The sequence below is a fragment of the Melopsittacus undulatus genome, chromosome W (assembly GCF_012275295.1).
Source record: "Melopsittacus undulatus isolate bMelUnd1 chromosome W, bMelUnd1.mat.Z, whole genome shotgun sequence".
NCBI lineage: Eukaryota > Metazoa > Chordata > Aves > Psittaciformes > Psittaculidae > Melopsittacus > Melopsittacus undulatus.
The window spans coordinates 295,972-321,827 of record NC_047558.1 but is presented as its reverse complement, the minus strand read 5'-3'; the positions used below and the strand labels follow the sequence as shown (position 1 = coordinate 321,827).

At 44.2% G+C, this 25,856-nt stretch overlaps 1 protein-coding gene across 3 annotated transcripts in view; it reads right to left on the bottom strand.

Moving 5' to 3' along the window:
* Positions 1 to 25,856, bottom strand: part of LOC117438011 (zinc finger SWIM domain-containing protein 6-like) — a 184,740-nt gene that overhangs the window by 67,516 nt on the left and 91,368 nt on the right. For 2 of the 3 annotated variants that reach the window (XM_034073351.1, XM_034073352.1), the window contains exons 3-4: positions 5,062 to 5,210; positions 4,388 to 4,538 (exon numbers count right to left, since the gene is read on the bottom strand). The exons of the other annotated variant lie outside the window; for it this stretch is intronic. In XM_034073351.1, coding sequence (XP_033929242.1) covers positions 4,388 to 4,538; positions 5,062 to 5,210 — 300 coding nt within the window. The remainder of the gene's footprint in view (positions 1 to 4,387; positions 4,539 to 5,061; positions 5,211 to 25,856) is intronic. 3 annotated transcript variants of the gene reach the window in all.

Below are 25,856 nucleotides of genomic sequence, written 5' to 3'. Positions count from 1 at the left end.
GACATACTGTCAAGAATTCTAGCTGCTTTGTCCTTTCCCCCCTTCCCTTAAGTACTAAACAGAGATAAGCTGTTTAGAGCAGCTTGCATATCCCATTAATACAGGCTTGTCTCTCTAATTGCAAAGGGAAGGAATGCTTCAGATAGAACCATAGATGGAAAACAGCTTCATTTAGTTAGGGTTCTAGAGATAAATATAAAATTTTATCAGAAAAAATCAGAGCAGTTTCCAAATCAAAAAAGCATTATTTAACACTCAATCTTTAGTTTGCTCATGGCAAAATTGTAATTAAGTCTCTGTTAATTGATCTATAATGATTCCTTGCCTAAACTCAGCATTTAAAATCAAGTTTTAGATGAGAAGCAAAATGTTACTAATAAAGATTTAGGAATGATCCCTCAGGAAAAATATTGTACTATTTCTCTGCATGACATAACCTTGTAAAATGATATTTTAGTTTTAAATTTTAACACAAAAATGCATCACTAATCCAGAAAACAGCCAAAATATCAGCAAATGTGAACTCAAAGTAAATCATCAGGCTGTTCCAACAGTTAAAATGCAGCCCACAGTAAGGCAAAGTGCTAGTGAAAAAAATACTAAGACTGATAGAACTACTAAGGCAAAAACATATTCCGCTCAGGAAATACCTTTGAGAACAAGACATTTAGTATGCATAACAGACAGGACCATAAGGACATCACCCAGAAAAACTTTATCCCACATATGAGACTCACGGCAATATCATGAGAGGTTCCTACACTTTCAACTTTTATCAAATTTCTGAAACCCATGTTCCTGGGAAGTGGCTGGACATTGCCTCCTGATGGGAAGTAGAGAATAAATCTTTTGTTTTCCTTTGCTTCCATGTGCAGCATTTTGCTTTATTAAAGTGTCTTTATCTTGACCTACAAGATCTTTTCCATCTTATCCCCCCATTCCTTCCCAGTGAAGGAAATCTACTAGAAATGGTTGTTATGAAACATGCAAATTATGTAAAGTCTCTTCACCACAAAGGCAAGCAAGAAGATATAGATATTGAAAATGGAATTTCACAAAACAATATCTGATCTCATAATCTACATATTGACAGGCCATTTGGCTCCCTCACCCCACCAAGTAGTGGATACCTATCTTAGATTCTTCTACTTGACTACTTTCATCAGGTTAAGCATCTGCAATTTAGTTTAACAGTTTCAGCTTTATTAAGCTGTCACAAGAGCAGCCCTGCTATGATACAGTAGCTGCCCAAATTATGGCTTGGTTTAGGGTTAACAAGAATAATGATTCATTTGTGGCACATGAGAAGCAATAAAAAGTTGATTTGCATTTCAGCTTTAAAATTGTGGGCACTTTCTTCATTTAATTTGCCACTTCGCTTTTGCTAAGAGGACATTTAAATTGCAATATAAGGCAAATGGGGCTTTTAGTTTAAATGTAGTCTCCATATTTAAATGATTTTTAATTGTGCAGTGTTTGGGTGAAAATGCTATTCTTTCAAAGTGGGCCCTGATGGTGACATGTGACATTTGTATACAGGTCCTGTATTATCCATGTGGCTAAAGAGAATTTAATTTCACAGCCAGAAGCCTGCAGAAAACACCGATTAATTTGCAGATCACATTTGCCAATAAAATTCAGCCTCTTCTCAATGTCTGGCAGCTGGCAGTGCTCAATATTTAATTCCAAAGCAGAGCCTCACAGCCATCATGATCCCTGGTCTAGGGCACAAAGCCAAATTTTCTCCTTTTATTAAGAATTTTTTTCATTTTCATAGAGAACAAGAAACTTTTACTTAATTTTTGATGGATTAATGCTGTAGTAAGATTGCATGGACCATTTTTTCCCTTCTAGACTACAAAGAAGGTAAACTGACCTTTTCTTCAAATGTGAGATCTCAGTTCAACAGGCATCAGCGGATATTTACTGTGCATTTCCATATTCCACCATTTTACCAATGCAATTTAATTAAAAAGACAAACTGAGGGTTTCAGATAGTTAATCATTCTGATATACTGAAATCTTCAATCATGGTCACCAAGTTAAACACATTAAGATCAGCATTTGAAATTTACCAGCCTAGACACCATTTAAACAGCAACATGAAGAATTCAACCTCCACACTAAACTCTGGTAAACATATCCATGTATTACTGTGGCAAGTTGGAAGTGTTCACCAGTGCATCACTAAAGCTCATCTAAATTCTTCTAACATGAGAAGTATATAAGCTAATCTTATAGCTTTGACCTGTAATTTTAATCTTTACAATACTACATCTTTGGAGCATTTGGCTGCCTCAGACTGCAAATATAGCAGTTGAGGTAGTGGTGAGGCAGGAGGATTGCACTGCAGCTTTTTGGGAGTGGCAGCTACAATTCTGATTAAATAGAGGTAAATTAATCAATTTGATTAATCTAAAATATTGCTTATTTGATGCTGCAGGCAGAGAGATTCCATCTTCAGATAGGTGGTGTCAAGATGATGTTAATATGGGACTGATGAAACAAGAAGAGGAGCTGCTAAGAAAATTTTAACAAAATCTCTTCTGTTTACTGGCAGCATGTGGTAAGACTGCTACAGGTAACAGATGGAGAACACATTTCTGCCTCTCCCACCACATACCAATTCAACCCACATAAGCAATGAAGCATGAGACCCTCCATTTTTCAGTATGGTGGGATAAAATTTTGCTGTATACATGTCAAGCTTGGCAAAAAGCATTATTCTCCAGTGAGATGAGGCATCATAAAAGTTACATACTAGGAGTATGTATTACATATGTAGTATGTAGTACTACATACTAAGAATATACCTGAAGGTAAAGTACTTATATCTACACTGACAGAACTGCCTGCTCTGACATTAAGGCTATCCACCACAGACATCCATAATACCAACTATAGACACAGTGCTTTATTAGCCTAATGCTTCATTTAGAATGAACATAATTTATGCTAACCAGGTTATATCCAGTCAAGCCTACAACATGCAATCAATCATGGCCATCTTAACCTTTAACAGTAGAAAACTTAAATTTTGCTTTTGACTTTTCCTCTCTAAATGAAGCACACAATCCTTGCTTGGATTTAATGTCATTTAGCTTGGTTTTGGATCTTTAAAGTGTACCAAGAGAATTACTTGTTTTGGCTTTGTTCTCTGTGGTGTCTACATATTGTCCCAAGGGGTCTCATCAGTAAGTTTTGTGTTGTTGTTTTGTTGTGTCTTGGTTGGGGTCTTTTGGGGGGGGGTGGTGGTGGGGTTGGGAAGTTTTACCAGAACATGTCTCAAGACTTTCCTGTAAATCTAGACTTGAAGTGTCTTTCCAGATTGAGTGAGAGCACCGGTAACTACTCCAAGTTCCATAAATCACAAGGCAATTCCATTTGGCTGTGTCTTCAACTTGCTTTGAGAAAGCCTCCAAGACAGCATCCAAAACCATACTATAGTTAAAATATATGCATTAATTCCTTTACTCATACACTCAGTGAAATATTTTTTAGAGAAACAAATTAGAATTATCATTGTATTTTAAATATTTCAGGTTTTCTTTTATCACTTTTATCTTCTATATGCTTACATACTTACTGGTTAGTTATTTGTTCCAATACCTTACATCTAGGAAAGCATGTTGGTGGTTACTTAATATTATTCTTTCTACTCACCTACTCACCTTAAAGTATTGGTGATATTTACTTTCAAGTTGTTTTAAATTTCCTCTCCCTACCACAAATTCCTATAGATTTTGAGAACTCATGAAGCAGCAGTTCAAAACTCTGTCAGCAAGTTTCTCAAACACTTTAGAGCAAGTGTCTTCAGACTTTATCAGTTTAAATATCCCTTTCCCATTTCAGCCTGTGTTCCTCTCTCCATTGTACAAGTCATATATCTAGTCACAACTGACCTTTCCTGTAGAGCAGTGTTAATTGTTATAGCCCTCTCTTAATTGATCTCCTTTCCTGCTCAGAAATGGACTTCTGTTTTCCTTTGTTGCTATCTCCTCACACTCCTAATGATTTTTCTCTTTTTGCCTTCTATTTTTCTCTAGTTGTGAATTGATTTCTTAATCTTTTCAGTTTGCGCTAGTGGCTTATATACTTACCCTCAGTTGTATAGCTACATTCTACTTTTTGCTTTATTCTTTTTAGATCCTCAGGTACTTACAATCTGTTGCAATCACACTTGTTTCATACCATGCTTCCACTCCTGCTGTCTCATGTAGTAGATCACAAATTCAATTTCACCCAACCTTAACTGAAGAAGCAAAACTGCAGAAAACTCTATCCTGCTTTACCTAGTACCACAATAGTTTCCTTCCATCCCAAATATGTAATTATTTATTCATTATACAAATGAACACCTAAATGATTTTGAAGTTTATACATTTACCCAGTTCATCCCAGAGCTGCCTATACTTGTCAGTCATTGCATTTCCTTGTTGTCTCCAATGTGACAGATGAGGGTCAGCCATGAACTGTTCTGTTATCAACATCAACATGCGAGCTCCATTTGAATCTCTCATCTTTAGCATCTCTCGCACCTAGGAAATCAGTCTTTTAATACAAACTTAAAAAAAACAAAGCAAACCACAGTATAGACAATATACTGCAGTGTTAAACATTTCACCTCTGTTAAATAAGAAATATAATTTATATATCTGATGTGAAAAAAAATAAGTAGAAAAATATAGTCAGCCTTCCCAATTGTAACAATTTTTAGTTTCAGTATCCAATTGCACTTCTGCAAACACTCTTCTTCCACAAGGAATCCACAACTGTATTATGCAAGCTGCTGCAAGACCATTTCTAAGGATTTCTCCAACATTTTGTGGGTAGGAAGGAAGAGAACATAAAAGCTGAAGACAGAGAAAACGCTACTTCATATCCTTAAAAACTCATCTCAAGACACACCAGATTGTGTACTACTGCTTTATTAACTTTCCATCACATTCCCAAAGACTTTGTCTTGTTTTAGAACAACAGGACTCTGAGTAAGATGTGAATAAGACTGGCTGGGGAAGTGGGGATAGAGAAAAGATGGAGGGTTTAGAGTACTTGACATACCTTTGAAAAAAGCAAATTGAGCTGCTTCCCTGATCCTTGGTATCCACCATGGGAGAGGAAGAGTTTAACCTGTTCTTGGACCTGTTCCTCATCCAAATGCCAGCAGTTTTCATCATCTATGCTTGCACCTGCTGTTGGGTCAGGAGCACCTGCAAAGAGCAAGAAGAAAAATCATTGTTCTATATAAAGAAGAGAGGCTTGTGGGTTCAGGGAAAAGGACGCTGTCTCTACAGAGTACTGTAGAGGTTTTTGAATTTGTGCATTGTCCCATTTTGAATGTGTTAAATTTAATCTAAATTTAAAAAAAAAAAAACTAAATTTCTCCTCAGTAGTCTTAAACACTTAGAAATGACAGCTTATAAAAAGGTATTTAAATAAATAATATTTTATAATAAAATATTAAACCCAAGTTTTTTTCCTTCCATCTGAACAGCTATTCTAGAATGCTTTTACAAAGAAAAACTTTAAATAGTATTTCAACAAATTCAATGTTAAAACCACTTTCCCGAAACACCTGTGTAATTTTTGTACCTTCAGCAATCTTGAACCAGTTTTAGTGACTGCTAGTGAGCACTGCTATTGATCATAGAGTCATAGTGTCATAGTTTAAACTCAGAACCACACTGATTGCTCACTCCCCCCACTTCTTCCCCACCCCTGCTCACAGAGGAAAGGGGAAGAAAACTAAAAGAATGTAAATCCCATGAGTTGAGGTAAGAACAGTCCAGTAACTAAGGTATAATACAAAACTACTACCACCACCACCACTAATAATAATGATAAGGGGAATAAAAAGGCGAGAGAATACAATCACTCACCACCCAGCCTGACCCAAGCAGAGATCTGGGCCTTCCAGGTAACTCCCCTCAGTTTATATACTGGGCATAACGTGCTGTGGTATTGAATACTCCTTTGGCCAGTTTGGGTCAGGTGTCCTGCCTATGCTTACAGCACTGCACCAGCTACTAAGAAGGAGAGAAAAGACTGCTACAGCACCCAGGACAGTAGTGTTGGATTGTTGCCTGTCATGGGTTCAGCAGTAGCTCATGCTCTGCCAGGGAGGAGGGAGAGATAGGGCGCCTGGTCTGGGCTAGTCGGGGAGGTATTCCATACCACAGCACGTCCTGCTCAGGGAGGGGACTGGAAGCTGGCCAGGAGGGAAGGAGTTAACACGCCGGGCTGAGCTCGGGGAGGCAACGGGAAGCTCTCTCTGGGGCTTCCGGCTGCTGGCCTCGTGGCGGCAGGTGGTATTGTATTCTCTCTCCCTGTTTGTCTCCTCTAACATTGATTTGTTATTGGTACCGGTAGTTATTATTGTTATACCTTGATTGCTGGACTGATTTTACCTCGATCCGTGGGAGTTGTATCCCTCCGGCTCTCCTTCCCATCCTTCCGGGAGTGGGAAGGTGAGGGGGGGGGAAGGGAAACAAAGGGGGAACTGTGCAGATTTAGTTTAAACCGCTTTTATCTCAATCCGTGGGGGCTACATTCTTTGGATTCTTCTTCCTAACTCTCCGGGAGTAGGGGGACTTGATTTAAACCACAACATTTTTGGCGCCCAACGTGGGGCCCAAGGGTTTGAGATAAGAACAGATCTGACAGGATTTATAGTCATTTGTCACAATGCTGTTTTATTGGCTCTCACAGTTTTTTCTCTTGCTCTCACGGTTTCAGGGTTTTACCAATTACTTTTCATATATATTAGCTGTGTTAGTGTTTATCAAGTATGGGGTTTGGGCTAAGGTTCTGGTCTCATTGTACTTTATGTTAATGACTTGTAATACAATAGAAGCATTAATCATGAAACTGATTTGGTTTATGCTCCCGGTATGGTCACCAACTTTATATTTTGGGAGGTATATAATAGAAATGCTTGGGAATTTCACATCTTTTTTCTCCTTCTCGGGTGGTCAACCTGTGAAGGAGACATTCTGCTATCCTCCCAGTGCTCTCTCCAGATGGTCTACAACATCATTTGAGGGTTTTGAAGTTTTTGAATGGCCTTTTAATACTGTTGAGACTTGTATGCTGATTGCAATGGGGATCACCATAGTAGCATGCATACAGAGTGTGTTTTGCCCACAGTTATTTCATCTGATTTCAAGAGTTAACGGAGTCAGGTCTGGTCCTGTATTGGGGTTAAATGACGACATAGGAGGACCAGGAGATCTTCCCAGAGGCTGGACAGTCATGAGTGGCAGGGTGTGTGGGATAGTATGGGCAAGCATCTAGGTCAGTGGGCCCCTCCAGTACTTTGGAATTTTACTCCTGAACAAGTGAAGAATCCGGAAGAATTAGTAAAACAGCTAAATGAGGTGTGTTGTCGTCCTGGCCATACCAGAGATGGACAAATTACAGCAACGTGCTGGGGCTTGGCCTATGCCTATAGGGCCTCGATCGACATTATCCAACACCTTCAAAAGGAAAAAAATGCCCCTGGATCTGATAGCAACACAGAAGTCAGCGCAGCTGTTCCAATTCCAAGTACAGCAGCTACACCATCCCCAGCGGCAAGTACAGTTGCTACCCAAACTTCAGCTGCGACAGACAGTGCAGCTACCCCAGCAACAAGTACAGCAGCTATTCAAACCTCGACTGCGACAGACAGTGCAGCTGAACTAGAGGACCAATTCGTACCAATATCGGTTGCTCCTGTACACAAGAGAAAAACCAAAAGAGAGGCAAGAAGGAGGAGGCAGGATGAAGAAACTACATATTCACCACCTGGTCTAGTATCTGATGAGGGGTCATCATCACACGACGAAGAAGAAGAGGTGACTTCTCTATCTCGGACCTCAACTGAGCTGCGGAATATGCGAAAAGATTTCACCCGTCAACCAGGGGAGCACATCATCACCTGGTTGCTCCGATGTTGGGATAATGGGGCCGATGGTCACGAACTAGCAGGTACAGAAGCCAAGCAGCTGGGGTCACTTGCTAAAGAAGGGGGAATTGACAAAGCAATTGCAAGAGAGAAAAAGTCCCTCAGTCTTTGGAGGCGGCTTTTGGCAGCTGTGAAAGAAAGGTTCCCATACAAGGATGATGTTATGAGTCGTTCGGCCAAGTGGACTACTATAGACAAAGGCATCCAGTCCCTGAGGGAATCAGCTATCGTAGAGATGATTTATCACATCAAGCCGAATAATGGGGATATACCCATAGACCCAGATGAAGTTGAATGCACACGACCCATGTGGCGAAAGCTTACACGAAACGCACCGTCGTCATATGCCCATCCATTGGCAACGGTAACTTGGAATGACATAGTACCACCAACAGTGGATGAAATGGTTCATAAACTCCGAGAATTCGAAGACAATCTTACCCCTTCCATCATCTCAGCTGTGGAAAAAATGTCTCAGGATCTCAGACAGGATCTCAAACAGTTGAGGGATGATCTGTCTGATTTATCTAGCTCCTCACGTGTGCCAATACGCGTTTCAGCTATTAACAAAAGGCGTCCTATTGCTCGAGAGAGAAGATATATAAGATACACACCACGGGCCACCCTATGGTTTTACCTGTGGGATCATGGAGAAGACATGACAAAGTGGGATGGAAAACCTACTTCAGTCTTGGAGGAACGTGTGGGTGAATTGAAGAGAGGAGCAAGGGCCAAGACTGATCGCCCCATGAGAGCTGCAGCTTCAGTCTCTGGTGAACAGGTTCCCAGATGGAGCGGAAGAGCTGATTTTACTCCAGCTCCTGTGATAAAGAAGAATGATCCCTTTCAATACGACTTAGGTGTCCAAGATTGTGACGACGATGACTATTAGAGGGGCCCTGCCTCCAGCCAGGTGGAGGTAGGGGACAATCGTATTTACTGGACTGTGTGGATCAAATGGCCTGGCACATCAGCCCCACAGAAGTATAAGGCTCTAGTTGACACCGGTGCACAGTGTACCCTGATGCCACCAAACTGTCAAGGGGTGGAACCCATCTATATTTCTGGAGTGACAGGAGGGTCCCAAGAGTTGACTGTACTAGAGGCTGAAATTAGCCTGACTGGGAAGAAATGGCAAAAGCACCCCATTGTGACTGGTCCAGAGGCTCCATGCATCCTTGGCATGGACTACCTCAGGAGGGGGTACTTCAAAGACCCAAAAGGGTACCGGTGGGCTTTTGGTATTGCTGCTTTGGAGACTGAGGAAATTGAGCAGCTGTCCACCTTGCCTGGTCTCTCAGAGGATCCTTCTGTTGTGGGGTTGCTGAAAGTCGAAGAACAACAAGTGCCAATTGCGACCACAACAGTGCACCGGCGGCAATATCGCACCAATTGAGACTCCCTGATTCCCATCCATAATCTGATCCGTAGACTGGAAAGGCAGGGAGTGATCAGCAGGACCCGCTCACCTTTTAATAGCCCCATATGGCCAGTGCGAAAGTCTACTGGAGAGTGGAGACTAACAGTAGACTATCATGGCCTGAATGAAGTCACACCACCATTGAGTGCTTCCAAGTGGTATGCCACGATTGATATTGCCAATGCATTTTTCTCAATTCCTTTGTCGGCAGAGTGCAGGCCACAGTTTGCTTTTACTTGGAGGGGTGTCCAGTTCACTTGGAACCGACTGCCCCAGGGGTGGAAACACAGCCCCACCATCTGCCACGGACTGATCCAGACTGCACTGGAACAGGGGCAAGCTCCAGAACACTTGCAATACATCGATGACATTATTGTGTGGGGTAATACAGCAGAAGAAGTTTTTGAGAAAGGGAGGGAAATAATCCAAATCCTGCTGAAAGCTGGTTTTGCCATAAAACGGAATAAAGTCAAGGGACCTGCACGGGAAATTCAATTTTTGGGAATAAAATGGCAAGATGGACGTAGACATATCCCTACAGAAGTAATCAATAAGATAACACCAATGTCTCCACCAACTGATAAGAAAGAAACACAAGCTTTCTTGGGTGCTGTGGGGTTCTGGAGAATGCACATTCCAAATTACAGTTCAATCGTAAGCCCTCTCTATCATGTGACCCGGAAAAAGAATGATTTCAAATGGGGTCCTGAGCAACAACAAGCCTTTGAGCAAATTAAATGTGAGATAGTTCAGGCCGTGGCCCTTGGACCAGTCCGGACCGGTCCAGATGTGAAAAATGTACTGTACACTGCAGCTGGGGAGAATGGTCCTACCTGGAGTCTTTGGCAGAAAACTCCAGGGGAGACTCGAGGTCGACCCCTTGGTTTTTGGAGTCGGGGATACAAAGGCTCGGAGGCCAGCTATACCCCAACGGACAAAGAGATATTGGCAGCTTATGAAGGGGTTCGAGCTGCTTCGGAGGTGATTGGCACTGATGCACAGCTCCTTTTGGCACCCTGCTTGCCAGTGTTGGGCTGGATGTTCAAAGGCAGGGTCTCCTCTACACATCATGCAACTGATGCTACTTGGAGTAAATGGGCTGCACTAATTACACAACAAGCTCGGATAGGAAACCCCAGTCGTCCAGGCATTCTGGAAGTCATCATGGACTGGCCAGAGGGCAAAGATTTTGGAATGTCACCAGAGGAGGAGGTGATGCGTGCCAAAGAGGCACCACCATATAATAAATTGTCAGAAAGTGAAAAGCAGTATGCCTTGTTCACTATGGGTCCTGCCGTATTGTGGGAAAGCATCGGAGATGGAAGGCAGCTGTATGGAGTCCTCAGCGACAAGTTGCTGAAACTGCTGAAGGAGAGGGTGAATCGAGTCAGTTTGCCGAGGTGAAAGCCATCCAGCTGGCCCTGGATATTGCTGAGCGAGAAAGGTGGCCAGTACTCTATCTTTATACTGACTCATGGATGGTGGCAAATGCCCTGTGGGGATGGTTGCAGCAATGGAAGCAGAGCAACTGGCAATGCAGAGGTAAACCCATTTGGGCTGCTGCATTATGGCAAGATATCGCTGCCCGGGTGCAGAAGCTGGTGGTGAGGGTACGCCATGTAGATGCCCACATACCTAAGAGTCGGGCCACTGAGGAACACCACAATAACCAGCAAGTGGATAAAGCTGCTAAGATTGAAGTAGCTCAGATGGACTTAGATTGGCAACATAAAGGCAAATTATTTTTGGCCCGGTGGGCCCATGACACTTCAGGCCATCAGGGCAGAGACGCAACGTATAAATGGGCTCGTGATCGAGGGGTGGACTTAACAATGGACACTATCGCCCAGGTTATTCATGAGTGTGAGACATGTGCTGCAATTAAACAAGCTAAACGGTTAAAACCTCTTTGGTATGGAGGATGATGGCTGAAGTATAAATATGGGGAGGCCTGGCAAATTGACTATATCACACTCCCACCAACTCGCCGAGGCAAGCGCTATGTGCTTACCATGGTGGAAACAACCACAGGATGGCTGGAAACATATGCTGTGCCCCACGCCACTGCCTGGAACACTATCCTGGGCCTTGAGAACCAGATTTTGTGGCGACATGGCATCCCAGAGAGAATTGAGTCAGACAATGGGACTCATTTTCGGAACAACCTTATAGACATTTGGGCCAAAGAGCATGGCATTGAGTGGGTATATCACATCCCCTACCATGTACCAGCCTCTGGGAAAATTGAACGGTACAATGGGCTGTTAAAAACTACACTGAGAGCAATGGGTGGGGGAACTTTCAAGCATTGGGATACACATTTACCAAAGGCCACCTGGTTGGTCAACACCAGAGGATCTGCTAACAGGGCTGGCCCAGCCCAGTCAGAACTTTTACATATTGTAGAGGGGACAATGTGCCTGTAGTGCACATGAGAAATTTGCTAGGGAAGACAGTCTGGTTTACTCCTGTTTCAGGCCAAGGCAAACCCACTTGTGGGATTGCTTTTGCTCAAGGACCCGGATATACTTGGTGGGTAATGCAGGAAGATGGGGAAGTCCGATGTATACCTCAAGGGGATTTGATTTTAGGGGAAAACAGCCAATGAACTTAATTATACGTTGTTGCTTGCTGTGTAATTTTTTTTTATAGTCCATCAACTAGATGTCTTCAGGTCACCAGTGACTGGCCCTGACTTCTCTCTAACCATCGTCCCAACAGAGAATGAACTTTGATAGAACCAGATGAGTTCTGCAGTAAAGGGATGATCAATATCGGCAGGCAACAATCCAGCACTGCACACAGACTTTCCTGCTATAAAAGACTATTACAAACTTAATATCATGGACCAAATGGACTCAATTGCATTATAGGGATTGGTCCATGTATTAAGAAATGATTTCTTTTTATTTGTCTGGGTGTACACAGATGTATATATATATGTGTGTATATCTATATGATGGTATATTGAAAATGTGGGATCTAAGCATGACGTGAATGGTATGGAATAAGGGGTGGATAATGTCATGGGTTCAGCAGTAGTTCATACTCTGCCAGGGAGGAGGGAGAGATAGGGCGCCTGGTCTGGGCTAGTCGGGGAGGTATTCCATACCACAGCACGTCCTGCTCAGGGAGGGGACTGGAAGCTGGCCAGGAGGGAAGGAGTTAACACGCCGGGCTGAGCTCGGGGAGGCAACGGGAAGCTCTCTCTGGGGCTTCCGGCTGCTGGCCTCGTGGCGGCAGGTGGTATTGTATTCTCTCTCCCTGTTTGTCTCCTCTAACATTGATTTGTTATTGGTACCGGTAGTTATTATTGTTATACCTTGATTGCTGGACTGATTTTACCTCGATCCGTGGGAGTTGTATCCCTCCGGCTCTCCTTCCCATCCCTCCGGGAGTGGGAAGGTGAGGGGGGGGGAAGGGAAACAAAGGGGGAACTGTGCAGATTTAGTTTAAACCGTTTTTATCTCAATCCGTGGGGGCTACATTCTTTGGATTCTTCTTCCTAACTCTCCGGGAGTAGGGGGACTTGATTTAAACCACAACATTGCCTGATAATGACATGGCCAAACTCATCTGGTCACTGCTGAAATTGTTTGGTTTCATCAAAGTTCATTGTTTGCAGGGGTGATGACTGGAGGGAAGTCAGGGAGAGTTGATAGTGACCTGAGGACAGTTCTGCTGTGGCTGCCCGCTTTTCCATGACTTTATTCTCAGCTGATGGTTATAAGAGCACATATATTCAGAGCGCAGAATGGTGGAGATGGGCACCTAGCTGATGGGCTATAAAAATGTTATCTAGTAGGCAACAGCATATAATTGAGTTAATTGACTGTTTTCCCCCAAAACTAAATCCAATTGAGGTACATATCTTCCCGCATTACAGAATCACAGAATTCAAAGGGTTGGAAGGGACCTCGAAAGATCATCTAGTCCAACCCCCCTTGCAAGAGCAGGGAAACCTAGAGTACATCACACAGGAACTTGTCCAGGTGGGCCTTGAATATCTCCAACGTAGGAGACTCCACAACCTCCCTGGGCAACCTGTTCCAGTGCTCTGTCACTCTTACAGTAAAGAAGTTCTTCCTGATGTTAACATGGAACCTCCTATGCTCCAGTTTACACCAATTGCCCCTTGTCCTACCACTGGATATCACTGAAAAAAGCCTAGATCCATCATTCTGACACCCACCCTTTACATATTTGTAAACACGGATGAGGTCACCCCTCAGTCTTCTCCAAGCTAAAGAGACCCAGCTCCCTCAGCCTTGCCTCATAAGGGAGGAGTTCCACTCCCTTCATCATCTTTGTGGCTCTGCGCTGGACTCTTTCAAGCAATTCCCTGTCCTTCTTGAACTGGGGGGCCCAGAACTGGACACAATACTCCAGATGCGGCCTCACCAAGGCAGAGTAGAGGGGGAGGGGAACCTCTCTTGACCTACTAACCACACCCTTTCTAATGCATCCTAGGATGCCATTTGCCTTCTTGGCCACAAGGGCACATTGCTGGCTCATGGTCACCCTCCTATCCACCAGGACCCCCAGGGTCCTTTCCCCTTTACTACTTTCCAGCAGGTCAACCCCCAACCTGTACTGGTACATGGGGTTGTTCTTCCCCAGATGCAAGACTCTACACTTGCCCTTGTTGAATTTCATCAAGTTTCTCCCTGCCCAACTCTCCAGCCTGTCCAGGTCTCGCTGAATGGCAACACAGCCTTCTGGTGTGTTAGCCACTCCTCCCAATTTAGTGTCATCAAGTATGCCCGGGTTCCTGAGTAAAAGCAGTCCCATTAGTGGGTTTACCTTCACCTGAAGCAGGAATAACCCAGACTGTCTTCCCCAGCAAATTCTTTGTGTGCACCACAGGAACTTTATCTCCTTCTACAGTATGTAAAAGTTCTGATTGGGGTGGTCCAACCCTGTTGGCAGATCATCTGGTGTTGACCAACCAGGTGGCTTTTGGTAAATATGTATCCCAATGTTTGGAAGTTAAACCCCTCATTGCTCTCAGTGTAGTTTTTAACAGCCCATTGTACCGTTCAATTATCCCAGAGGGGGGTGCATAGTAGGGGATGTGATATACCCACTCAATGCCATGCTCTTTGGCCCAAATGTCTATAAGGTTGTTCCGGAAATGAGCACCATTGTCTGACTCAGTTCTCTCTGGAGTGCCGTGTCACCACAAACTTGTTCCTCAAGGTTCTGGATAGTGTTCCATGCAGTGGCGTGGGGCATAGTGTATGTTTCCAGCCATCTGGTGGTTTCTTCCACCATAGTAAGCACATGATACTTGCCTTGGAGGGTTGGTGGGAGTGTGATATAATCAATCTGCCAGGCCTCTCCATATTTGTACTTCAGCCATACACATCCATATCAGAGAGCCTTTAACTGCTTGGCTTGCTTAACTGCATCATGTATAACATTTGTGAATAACATGATGTCCTGGGTTCAGCAGTAGCAGTCATTTTTCCTCCTTCTTGGTAGCTGGTGCAGTGCTGTGTTTTGACTTTTGGGCTGGGAATGTTGCTGATAGCACGTATGTTTTGAGTTACTGCTCAAATGTTTGGTTTGTCCAAGGAGTTTCTGCCAGGGAGGAGGGGAGGCAGGGAGGAAGGAGAGACAGGACACCTGACCCAGGCTAGCCATAGAGGTATTCCATACCACAGCACGCCATGCCAGGACGTAACTGGGAGTTACCCGGAAGGGCTAGCACTTTGGGGGGATGGAGGAGGTATCGGTCAGTGCTCGGTTGGGCAGGGTGGGGTGAGTTATGGGTCTGTGGCTGGTGAGATGTTGCATTCTCTTCATTTGTTATTTGCTTTATCATTATTATTATTATTGGTAGTAGCAGTAGTGATTCGTGTTATTCCTTAGTTATTAAAGTGTTCATATCTCAACCTGTGGGAGCTACATTCTTTGGATTCTCCTTCCCAAATCTCCGGGAGTTGGGGGAGCAAGGGGGTGGGGGGAGTGCACGAGCTGTGCGATTTGGGTTTAAACCCCGACACTGACCAAGGACTTTCTGAGTCTCACACTCTTCCAGGGAGGAGGGAAAGCCGGGAGGAAGCAGAGACAGGACACCTGACCCAAACTAGCCAAAGAGATATTCCATACCACAGCATGTCATACCCAGTATATAAACTGGGGGCAGCTACCCAGAAAGGCTACATCACTGCTTGGGTCAGCCTGGGTATCCATCAGCAGGTGGTGAGCAGTTGTATTCACTTCTCTTGTTGTTTCCCTTACCATTATTATTATTGGTGGTAGGAGAAGTGGTTTGCTTTATACCTTAGTTCTTATGGAACTAAGAATGGACTGTTCTTATCTCAAACAGTGGGAGTTACGTTCTTTCAATTCCTCTCCCCAACCCTCCTGGAGCAAGGGGGGGGAGGAAGGGGATGACTAAGTGAGTGGCTGCCTGGTTCTGGGTTGCCAGCTGGGCTTAAATCACTAGACATGGGCATTAGTGTCCATTGTGTTCATTAGTGTCTACCCATCCATTACCAGCCCATCTGTATGTTGCATCTCTGCCTTGAAGGCCTGAGGTGTCAAGAGCCCAATAGGCTAAAAAAAATTAACTCTTATGTTGCCGATCTAAATCCATCTGAGTCACTTCAATCTTAGCGGCTTTATCCACATGTTGGCTGTTCTGGTGTTCCTCAGTGGCCTGAGTCTTGGGTACATGAGCATCTATGCGGCCTACCCTCACCACCAGGTTCTGCAACCGGGCAGTGATATCTTCCCAGAATGCAGCAGCCCAGATGGATTTACCTCTTCATTGCCAGTTGCTCTGCTTCCATTGCTGCAACCACCCCCACAGAGCATTTGCCACCATCCATGAGTCAGTATAGAGATAAAGTACTGGGCACTTTTCTCATTCAGCAATGTCCAAGGCCAGCTGGATGGCTTTCACCTCAGCAAACTGACTCGATTCACCCTCTCCTTCAGGAGTTTCTGCAACTTGTTGTAGGAGAATTCATACAACTACCTTCCATCTCTGATTCTTTCCCACAATATGGCAGGACCCATCAGTAAACAAGGCATATTGCTTTTCACTTTCTGACAGTTGATTATATGGTGGGGCCTCTTCAGCACACATCACCTCCTCCTCTGGTGACATTCCAAAATTTTTGCACTCTGGAAAGTCCATGATGACTTTTAGAATTCCTGGACGACTGGGATTTCCTATTCAAGCTTGTCATGTAATTAGTGCAGCCCACTTATTCCATGCAGCATTGCTTACATGATGGGTAGAGGAGACCCTGCCTTTGAACATCCAGCTCAGAATGGGCAACCAGGGTGCCAGGAGGAGCTGTGATTCAGTGCCTATCACTTCTAAAGCAGTTCAAAACCCTTCATAGGCTGCCAGGATCTCTTTTTCAGTTGGGGTATAGTTGGCCTCAGATCCTCTGTATCCCCAACTCTAAAAGCCCAGGAGTTGACCTCAAGTCTCCTCTGGGGCTTTCTGCCAGAAGAAAGCTTGTGTTTCTTTTTAGTTGGTGGAGACATTGTTGTTATCTTGTTGATCACATCTGTGAGGATCTGTCTACGTCCAGCTTGCCATTTTATTCCCAAAAATTGAATCTCCTGTGCTGGTCCCTTGAAATTACTCCAAAATTACAGCCTTCAGCAGGATTTGGATTATTTTCCTCCCTTTCTTAAAAACGTCTTCTGCTTTATCGCACCATATGATAATGTCATCAATGTATTATAGGTGTTCTGGAGCTAGCCCTTGTTCCAGTGCAGTCTGGATCAGTCCATGGCAGATGGTAGGGCTCTGTTTCCAAGTGTACAGGACTCCCCTCCAAGTAAAAGCGAACCGTGGCCTGCACTCTGCACTCTGCACTCTGAGAAAAAATGCATTGGCAATATCAACGGTGGCATACCACTTGGATGCTTTTGACTACAGTTCATATTGAAGTTCTAGCATGCCCGGTACGGCAGCACTCTATGGTGGTGTGACTTCATTCAGACCACGAGAGCCTACTGTTAGTCTCCACTCTTCAGTAGACTTTTGCACTGGCCATATGGGGCTATTAAAGGGTGAGCGGATCCTACTGATCACTCCTTGGCTCTCTAGTCTACAGATCACCCTATGGATGTGAATCAGGGGGTCTCGGTTGGTGTGACATTCCCGCCAGTGCACTGCTGTGGTCGCAATTGGCACTTGTTGTTCTTCGCCCTTCAGGAACCTCACAACAAAAGGGTCCTCTGAGAGACCAGGCAAGGTGGACAGCTGCTCAATTTCCTCTGTCTCCAAAGCAGCAATACCAAAAGCCCATTGGTACCCTTTTGGGTCTTTGAAGTACCCTCTCCTGAGGTAGTCTATGCTGAGGATGACTGGAGCCTCTGGACCAGTCACAATGGGGTGCTTTTGCCACTTCCTCACAGTCAGGCTGATTTCAGCCTCCAGTACAGTCAACTCTTGGGATCCTCCTGTCACTCCAGAAACACAAATGGGTTCCACCCCTTGACAGCTTGATGGCATCAGGGTACGCTGTGCACCGGTATCTACTAGAGCCTTATACTGTGGGACTGATATGCCAGGCCATCTGATCCACACAGTCCAGTAATCATGATTGTCCCTCACCTCACATGGCTAGAATCAGGGCCCCTCTAACAATGATCATAAGATTCTCCACTTACATCTTGTTGACAAGGATTAGTCTTTATCACAGGAGCTGGAGTTATTTTCTTCCCAGTAGCTGGTATAATGCTGTGTTTAGGCTTTACTTTGAGAATAATGTTGATAACGCACCCATATTTTAGTTGCTGCTAAGTAGTGCTCACCCTGATCAAGGACTTTTCAGTTTCATGCTCTGCCATTGAGGAGGGGCACAAGAAGCTGGGAGGAAGCAGAGACAGGACACCTGACCAGAACTAGCCAGAGGGGTATTCCATACCACAGCACGTCATGCCCAGTACAGAAACTGGGGGGGAATTGGCCAGAAGGGATCAATCATTGCTGTGGGACAGACTGGGCATCAGTCAGCAGGTAGTGATCACTTGTATTGTGCATCACTTGGGGTTGTTTGTTTGACTGAAATCAAAAGAATGTAACTCCCATGGGTTGAAATCAGAACAGTTTAGTAACTAAGGTATAACACAAATCACTACTGCTACTACCAATAATAATAATGATAAAGGAAATAACAAGTGAAGAGAATACGACACCTCACCACCCACTGACCAATAACTCACCCCACCCTGCCTGACTGAGCACCGACCAATACCTCCTCCAACACCCCCAGAGCACTAGCCCTTCCAGGTAACTCTTGGTTGCGTCCTGGGCCTGATGTGCTATGGTATGGAATACCTCTTTGGCTAGCTTGGGTCAGGTGTCCTGTCTCTCCTTCCTCCAAGCCTCCCCTCCTCCCTGGCAGAGCATGAGGCTCAGAAAGTCCTTGGCCAGACTAAACATTTGAGCACCATTCCGAGGCCGAAAGTCAAAACACAGTGCTGCACCAGCTACCAAGAAGGAGAAAAAATGACTGCCACTGCTGAACCCAGGACAGTCAAGTCTATGTCATGCAGAAGAGTTCTGAGTCATTTGGTGTGAGGTTCCCAGAGACAGTAATATTCAGTTCCTCCTTGTTGCTGCTCAGCTGAGACTCCTGCTGTCCCATAAGATTTCCTGAGAAAAGGCACCTTTACACTGTCACTATGGCTCACATTCTGGTGTAGGGATAACAGGGGATGCTGGGCAGACAGACTTGCATCAAAAGCTGACAAGTATCCGGGGAAGGGGAAATGGAAAAGTGATATGCAGAAAATGGGATGGGACAGAAAGGATATTTTTCACCCCTACTGAGTCCATATCTCATCAAGGCAAGAATCAAGCAAGAGATATTTTAATTCTCTTGATTCACCGATCCAAAGGAGAGAACGAGAAGAGCTACTTTCCCTGGGTGTTCCTAATTTTCCTTGAAAGGGTATCACGTGCCATGTTGTTTGGTTGCTGGTGGGTTGTTTTCTTCTGCATTGACTATTTGGATAAAGGCGTATTTGGTGTAAAATTCTTGATTTTTTAATAACTAAAGATACTTGAAATACAACACTAGTATCTACACAGCATTCATTAGGAGCTTGATCTCTGTGCCTAATACTCTATTAAATTTTCAGCATTCCAGTGCTTTGTTTCTGCATACTTACACTGACATTGCACTGAATTGCTAATACCACATCAGTACAAATAGACAAGACATATACAAGACAGGATCATCAGCTAGTAGAGCACAAAGGGAAAGCACCATGCCATTTAGGTACTGGCACTGAAGCACTGCCCCATACTTCTTTTCCAAATTACAATAAACACTATGCCTCACAGGATATCTTAGTGGCTATGTTATTGGACGCATTTCACCTTCTCACTCTCTGAACTGCTTCTAGGTTTCTTTCATTATGATTCACCATAAAGAGGAACCATGAGATAAAAGAGCAAGTAGCACTGCACTCTGAAAAAACAGGTTCCAAAAAAGAGAAGTGAAACAGCGGACTATGAGGAACACTATCTACAGTAACACAAGAGAAAATCAATTATACAAGATTTCTTCTGCCATGTTAATTCATAGATTTAATCGACAAAGAAATAAGAAATGAATGCTTACATAGATATTTTAGTAAAATTGTCCTAGTTTTGGCTGGGTTTTTTTTTCCACATTTTGGGAATAAAATAGAAAGATGGACGCTGCCAGATCCCCACAGATGTGATCAACAAAATAACAGCAATGTCTCCACCAACTAATAGAAAAAAAAAACAAGCTTTCTTAGGTGTTGAGGGGTTCTGGAGAATGCACATCCCAAATTAAAGTCTAATTGCAAGCCCTCTCTATCACATGACCCAGAAGAAGAATGATTTTAAATGGGGCCCTGAGCAACAACAAGCCTTTGAGCAAATTAAATGAGAGATAGTTCATGCAGTAGCCCTTGGACCAGTCTGGATTGGCAAATGTGAAAAATGTGGTTTACACTGCAGCTGGGGAGAATGGTCCTACCTGGAGCCTCTGGTAGAAAGCTCCAGAGTAGACTCGAGGTTGACCACAATAATATTTAGGTAGCTTAAAATCTCCAAAGTCCTGTTTCATTATGGTCTGTGCTGCACTGAACTAGACTTAGTAATTTTATAGCTCAAATGGGAATCACAGATTGTGCTCACTGGACTGAGAGGTGTAAGATTTGCCTGATTCACAGAAGCAACCCAGAGATTTCCTTGTACTTATGCTTCTGTACTACTACTGAGCAGATGACCCAGACAGAACCTGAGGCATCACTGTGGTATGCACTGCCCAGCAGTAGTCATGAAATTTAATAATAACATCTGACAGATAAGACAGGAGAAAGCAACACACACAAGCAGAGCAACTCACGTAAAGTCATGCAGCACCTCTGTAGTACAGAAGAAATTAATCTCTTCTGACTCCGAAAGCCCTAACCGCTGACTAGGTCATGTCTTAAATTTTAAAATGTTTTTTCATACTAGTATATCTGGTCTTTTTTGTCTCCACTTAAGACTTGGCCCCAATACCATCTGATAATTTCATGAACTAATGGTGACTTGCACAAACAAGTTTCTTTTTAACAGTTTCAAAGTTTGTTATATCCAGTATGCTGATTGTTCTCACATTTATCTTTATTATTAGGAACTATACTGATGCCACCTACATCTGCAAAATCATTCACAGGATAAGAAGTGGAAGAACAAAGAGAAAGGGCTTCTCTTGATTTTTTTTCCATCTTCCCGCTCCTTCATAAAACTCTTAGAAAATAATTCCCATCATGTATCTAAATTTAAACTCTAAATGTAGTCCTGCAACCTGTCTCTAATTTACAACAAGATTACACTGTTTTATACAAGACTTAGTGACAAGCACACACTGACCAAAGATGTGTGATGAGAAACACTGCCCCAGAAGTTTTGCAGACCTAGTGAAGACTAGAAGCAGTAAGACTAGTTATAGGAGGAAATGTAGTCCAAAACCAATAAAACTAAATTAGAAAAGCCAAGGGAGCAGCTTCAAAGAAGCTGCCTAGACCTGCTTAGCAAGTGTTCAGACAGACCAAAAGCCTCTGCAATCAACAGTTCTTCTCAAATCCTTAAAAAAGAAGCATTTAAGTAATGCTCTATTTACCTATATTTCCAATAAGGCTGATATTGACACACGCTTTGTCAGTCATCCACAGCCTGCATATTTTCTAGATACAAACATATTTTGTATTTGTTTCATAGCCATAAACCTGCACTAAATCTGAAGATAATATAACCCAGAAAACAAATACAAAAAGGGACTATTTTTATTAATTTTGAAACAAAAGCTTAACACCTTGCCACCCTGAAAATACTTTCATAAAGAAGCTTTCCCTAATTTTTTTTTTTTAAAAAGGAGCTGAGATGGCACCATGGCATCCTTACTGCTCTGGTGCTTCTGGTGCTTCTGTTTCTAATACACAACAAGTCACCCCCATACAGGCAGACAAGTCACAAGCTTTTGCTTCAGAATCCAGCTGGGCTGAACATGGAACGGATAGGCAAGGGAAGGAGCTCCAACAGTGGAAGATACACACTGCCTCTCAAAATCCTCCAACCCGTACATTGCAAAAGCTAAAGGCTATTTTTTTGCACCCTCCTCACCTCATCTGTAGTGCTGAAAATGAAATAAAAAAGCAGACCTTGAGCCATTGGAAGGAGACATTATTTTTCAGCTAAATGACAACTTTGCCTTTGTACTGTAGGCCATGGTATGATAGAGCAAGATGAAGAAGTGACAGTGAGAAGAGCATGTAGTAAGCTCACTGCCCTGGACTTCAAGAGAGCAGACTTTGGCCTCTTCAGGAACCTGCTTAGCAAGGTTCCATGGGATATAGCCCTAGAGGGCAAGGGGGCCCAAGACTCTTGGTTAATATTCAAGGATCACCTGCTGCAAGCTCAGGAGTGTTGCATCCCAACTAGAAGGAAGTACAGCAGGAGGGCCAGGAGACCTCCTTGGATAGATAAGGAGCTGTTGAGAAAAATCCACAAGAAAAAGGAGGCTTAAAAAAGGTGGAAGCAAAGACAGGTGGCCTGGGATGAATACAGGGATGTTGTCAGGGTAGTTAGGGACCGGGTCAGGAAAGCTAAGGCCCAATTGGAGCTAAACTTGGCAAGGGATGTTAAAGACAACAGGAAGGGATTTTATAGATATGTAGTGGCTAAAAAACAGACTAAGGACAATGTAGGCCCCCTCTGGAAACTTTCGGGAGAACTGGCTACACAGGACTTGGAGAAGGCTGAGGTTCTGAATGGCTTCTTTGCCTCAGTCTTCACTGGCAAAGGCTCTGACCACAGCACCCAAGTCTTGGAAGGCGGATGCAGGGACTGCGAAAACCTAGACCTTGGGCCCACTGTACGAGAGGATCTGGTTCAAGACCATCTTAAGAACCTGAATGTACACAAGTTCATGGGACCTGATGAAATCCATCCGCGGGTCCTGAGGGAGCTGGCGAATGAAGTTGCAAAGCCACTGGCCATCATATTTGAAAAATCATGGCAGAGAGGTGAAGTTCCTGAGGACTGGAAAAGGGGAAATATAACCCCCATTTTCAAGAAGGGGAAAATGGATGACCCGGGGAATTACAGACCAGTCAGTCTCACCTCTGTGCCTGGCAAAATCTGGGAGCAGATTCTCTTCGAAGGCATGCTAGGGCACATGAAAAAGAGAAATGTGCTTGGTGACAGCCAGGGTGACTTCACTAAGGGGAAATCCTGCCTGACCAATTTGGTGGCCTTCTATGATGGGGCTATGGAACTGATGAACAGGGCATAGAGCAGTTGATGTCATCTACCTGAACATGTGCAAAGCATTCGACACTGTCCCACATGACATCCTTGTCTCTAAATTGGAGTGTCATCAGTTTGAGAAGTGGTCCACTCAGTGGATAAAGAACTGGCTGGATGGGTGCACTCGAGATGTGGTCAACATTTCAATGTCCGGCTGGAGATCAGTAACGAGTGGTGTCCCTCAGGGATCAGGGTTGGGACCGGTCTTGTTTGATATCTTTGTCGCTGACATGGACAATGGAATTGAGTGTGCCCTCAGCGAGTTTGCCGATGACACCAAGCTGTGTGGTTCTGTTGATACGCTAGAGGGAAGGAATGCCATTCAGAGGGACCTTGACACGCTTGTGAGGTGGGCTGATGCCAGCCTCATGAAGTTTAACCATGCCAAGTGCAAGGTCCTACACCTGGGTCGGAGCAATCCCAGGCACAGCTACAGGTTGGGCAAAAAGGAAATTTGCGGCAGTCCTGTGGAGAAGGACTTGGGGGTGTTAGTCAATGAGAAAATGAACATGAGCCAGCAGTGTGCGCTTACAGCCCAGAAGGCCAACCATATCCTGGGCTGCATCAAAAGGAACATGACCAGCAGTTCGAAGGAGGTGTTCCTGCCCCTCTACTCTGCTCTCGTGAGACCTCACTTGGAGTATTGTGTGCAGTTCTGGTGTCCTCAACATAAAAAGGACATGGAACTGTTAGAACAAGTCCAGAGGAGGGCCACGAGGATGATCTGGGGACTGGAGCACCTCCCATCTGAAGACAGGCTGAGAAAGTTGTGTCTGTTCAGCCTGGAGAAGAGAAGGCTGCGTGGAGACCTCATAGCAGCCTTCCAGTATCTGAAGGGGGACTAAAGGGGTGCTGGGGAGGGACTATTCATTAGGGACTGTAGTGATAGGACAAGGGGTAACGGGTTGAAACTTAAACAGCAGAGGTTTAGACTGGATATAAGGAAGAAATTCTTTACTGTTAGGGTGGTGAGGTACTGGAATGGGTTGCCCAGGGAGGTAGTGAATGCTCCATCCCTGGCAGTGTTCAAGACCAGATTGGATGAAGCCTTGGGTGATATGGTTTAGTGTGGGGTGTCCCTGCCCATGGCAGGGGGGTTGGTCCTAGACGATCTTGAGGTCCTTTCCAATTCAAACTATTCTATGATTCTATGATTCTTTGAAGTGGAGGCAAGTCATGCCTGACAAATTTGATGGCCTTCTACAATTGGGCCACAGTACTGGTGGATAAGGAAAGAGCAACTGATGTCATCTACCTGGACTTGTGCAAGGTATTTGACGCTATCCCACACAACAATCTTGTTTCTAAATTGGAGAGGCATGGATTTGATGCATGGAGCACTTGGTGAATAAGGAATTGCCTGTATGGTTGCTCTCAAGTTGTGGTCAACAGCTCAATTTCCAAGTGGAGGTCAGTGATGAGTCCTGTTCCTCAAGGGTTAGTACCGGGATGGGTGCTGTTTAATATCTTTGTCAGCAACTTGGACAGTGGCATTGAATGCACTCTCAGCAAGACTGACAATGACACCAAGCTGTGTAGTGTGTTTCACACGCTGGAGGGAAGGGATGCTATCCAGAGGGACCTTGACAGATTTGAGAGGTGGGCCAGCACAAACTTCATGATGTTCAACAAAGCCAAGTGCAAGATCCTGCATCTGGGTCAGGGCAATCCCAAGCACAACTATAGGTTGGGTGGAGACTGCATTGAGAGCAGCCCTGAGAAGGACTTGGAGATGCTGGTTGATGAAAAGCTCAACATGAGCTGTCAGCATGCACTTTGATTCAGAGAAAACTCCAGGAACAAACTTGCCAACAAAGTTTTCAAGCTGACAAGCAGGTATTCTTTATTGCGGCGCCGGGAGACATGGGGGATAGCTCCCCCTAACATGTGTCTCTCTATTCCTACACAAGCAGTCCTTATATAGTCCCTGGGCATGCATACATATTCATGAGGCTACGTATGGATTACGTTATTTTCCAGAAAGTTCCCCGCATGCGTACAAAAATGCGGTGGTGGTCACTGAGGGTCATTTACTTCTTCCAGCAATCTTCATCACTTCTGGCAGCCTTTGAAGCACACGCAGTAGGTGCTTAAACCAGTTTGATTGGTTCGTTAGCATCAGAGACATAATAATCCTCCTATCCTCCTACTTATCAGTTAGTTTAACTGTAGCCCATTCTGGACACCTGCCATTCCCAGATACTCCTTATCCCTGTGTCCTGTTCTTCTAGACTGTTTTTCTTAAAACTACATCAACTATAATGATTTGTCTTGTGCCAGTATGTTCTCTAGCTGTACTCTATTTTTTTTTCTATGTACCATGCACCTCAGGAATTTTCCATTGCTACTGTTACAAAGCCATTGAACTTAACATTGCTTAAAACTAATTCTAAAGGTTTATATATTCCATTTTGTGATTTTGTGTTCCCCTTGTTTCAGCCTGCAGCCCAGAAAGTCAACCGTATGCTGAGCTGCATCAAAAGGAGCATGGCCAGCATGTCAAAGGAAGTGACTCTCTCCTCAGCTCCGCTCTTTTGAGACCCTAAGTGGAGTATTGCCCTCAACTTTGGGGCCACATCCCTCTTGTGTTGGGGGAGCTGTTAGAGTGAGTCCAGAGGAGGGCCACAGAGATGATCAGAGGGCTGGAGCACCTCTCCTATGAAAACAGGATAAGAGAG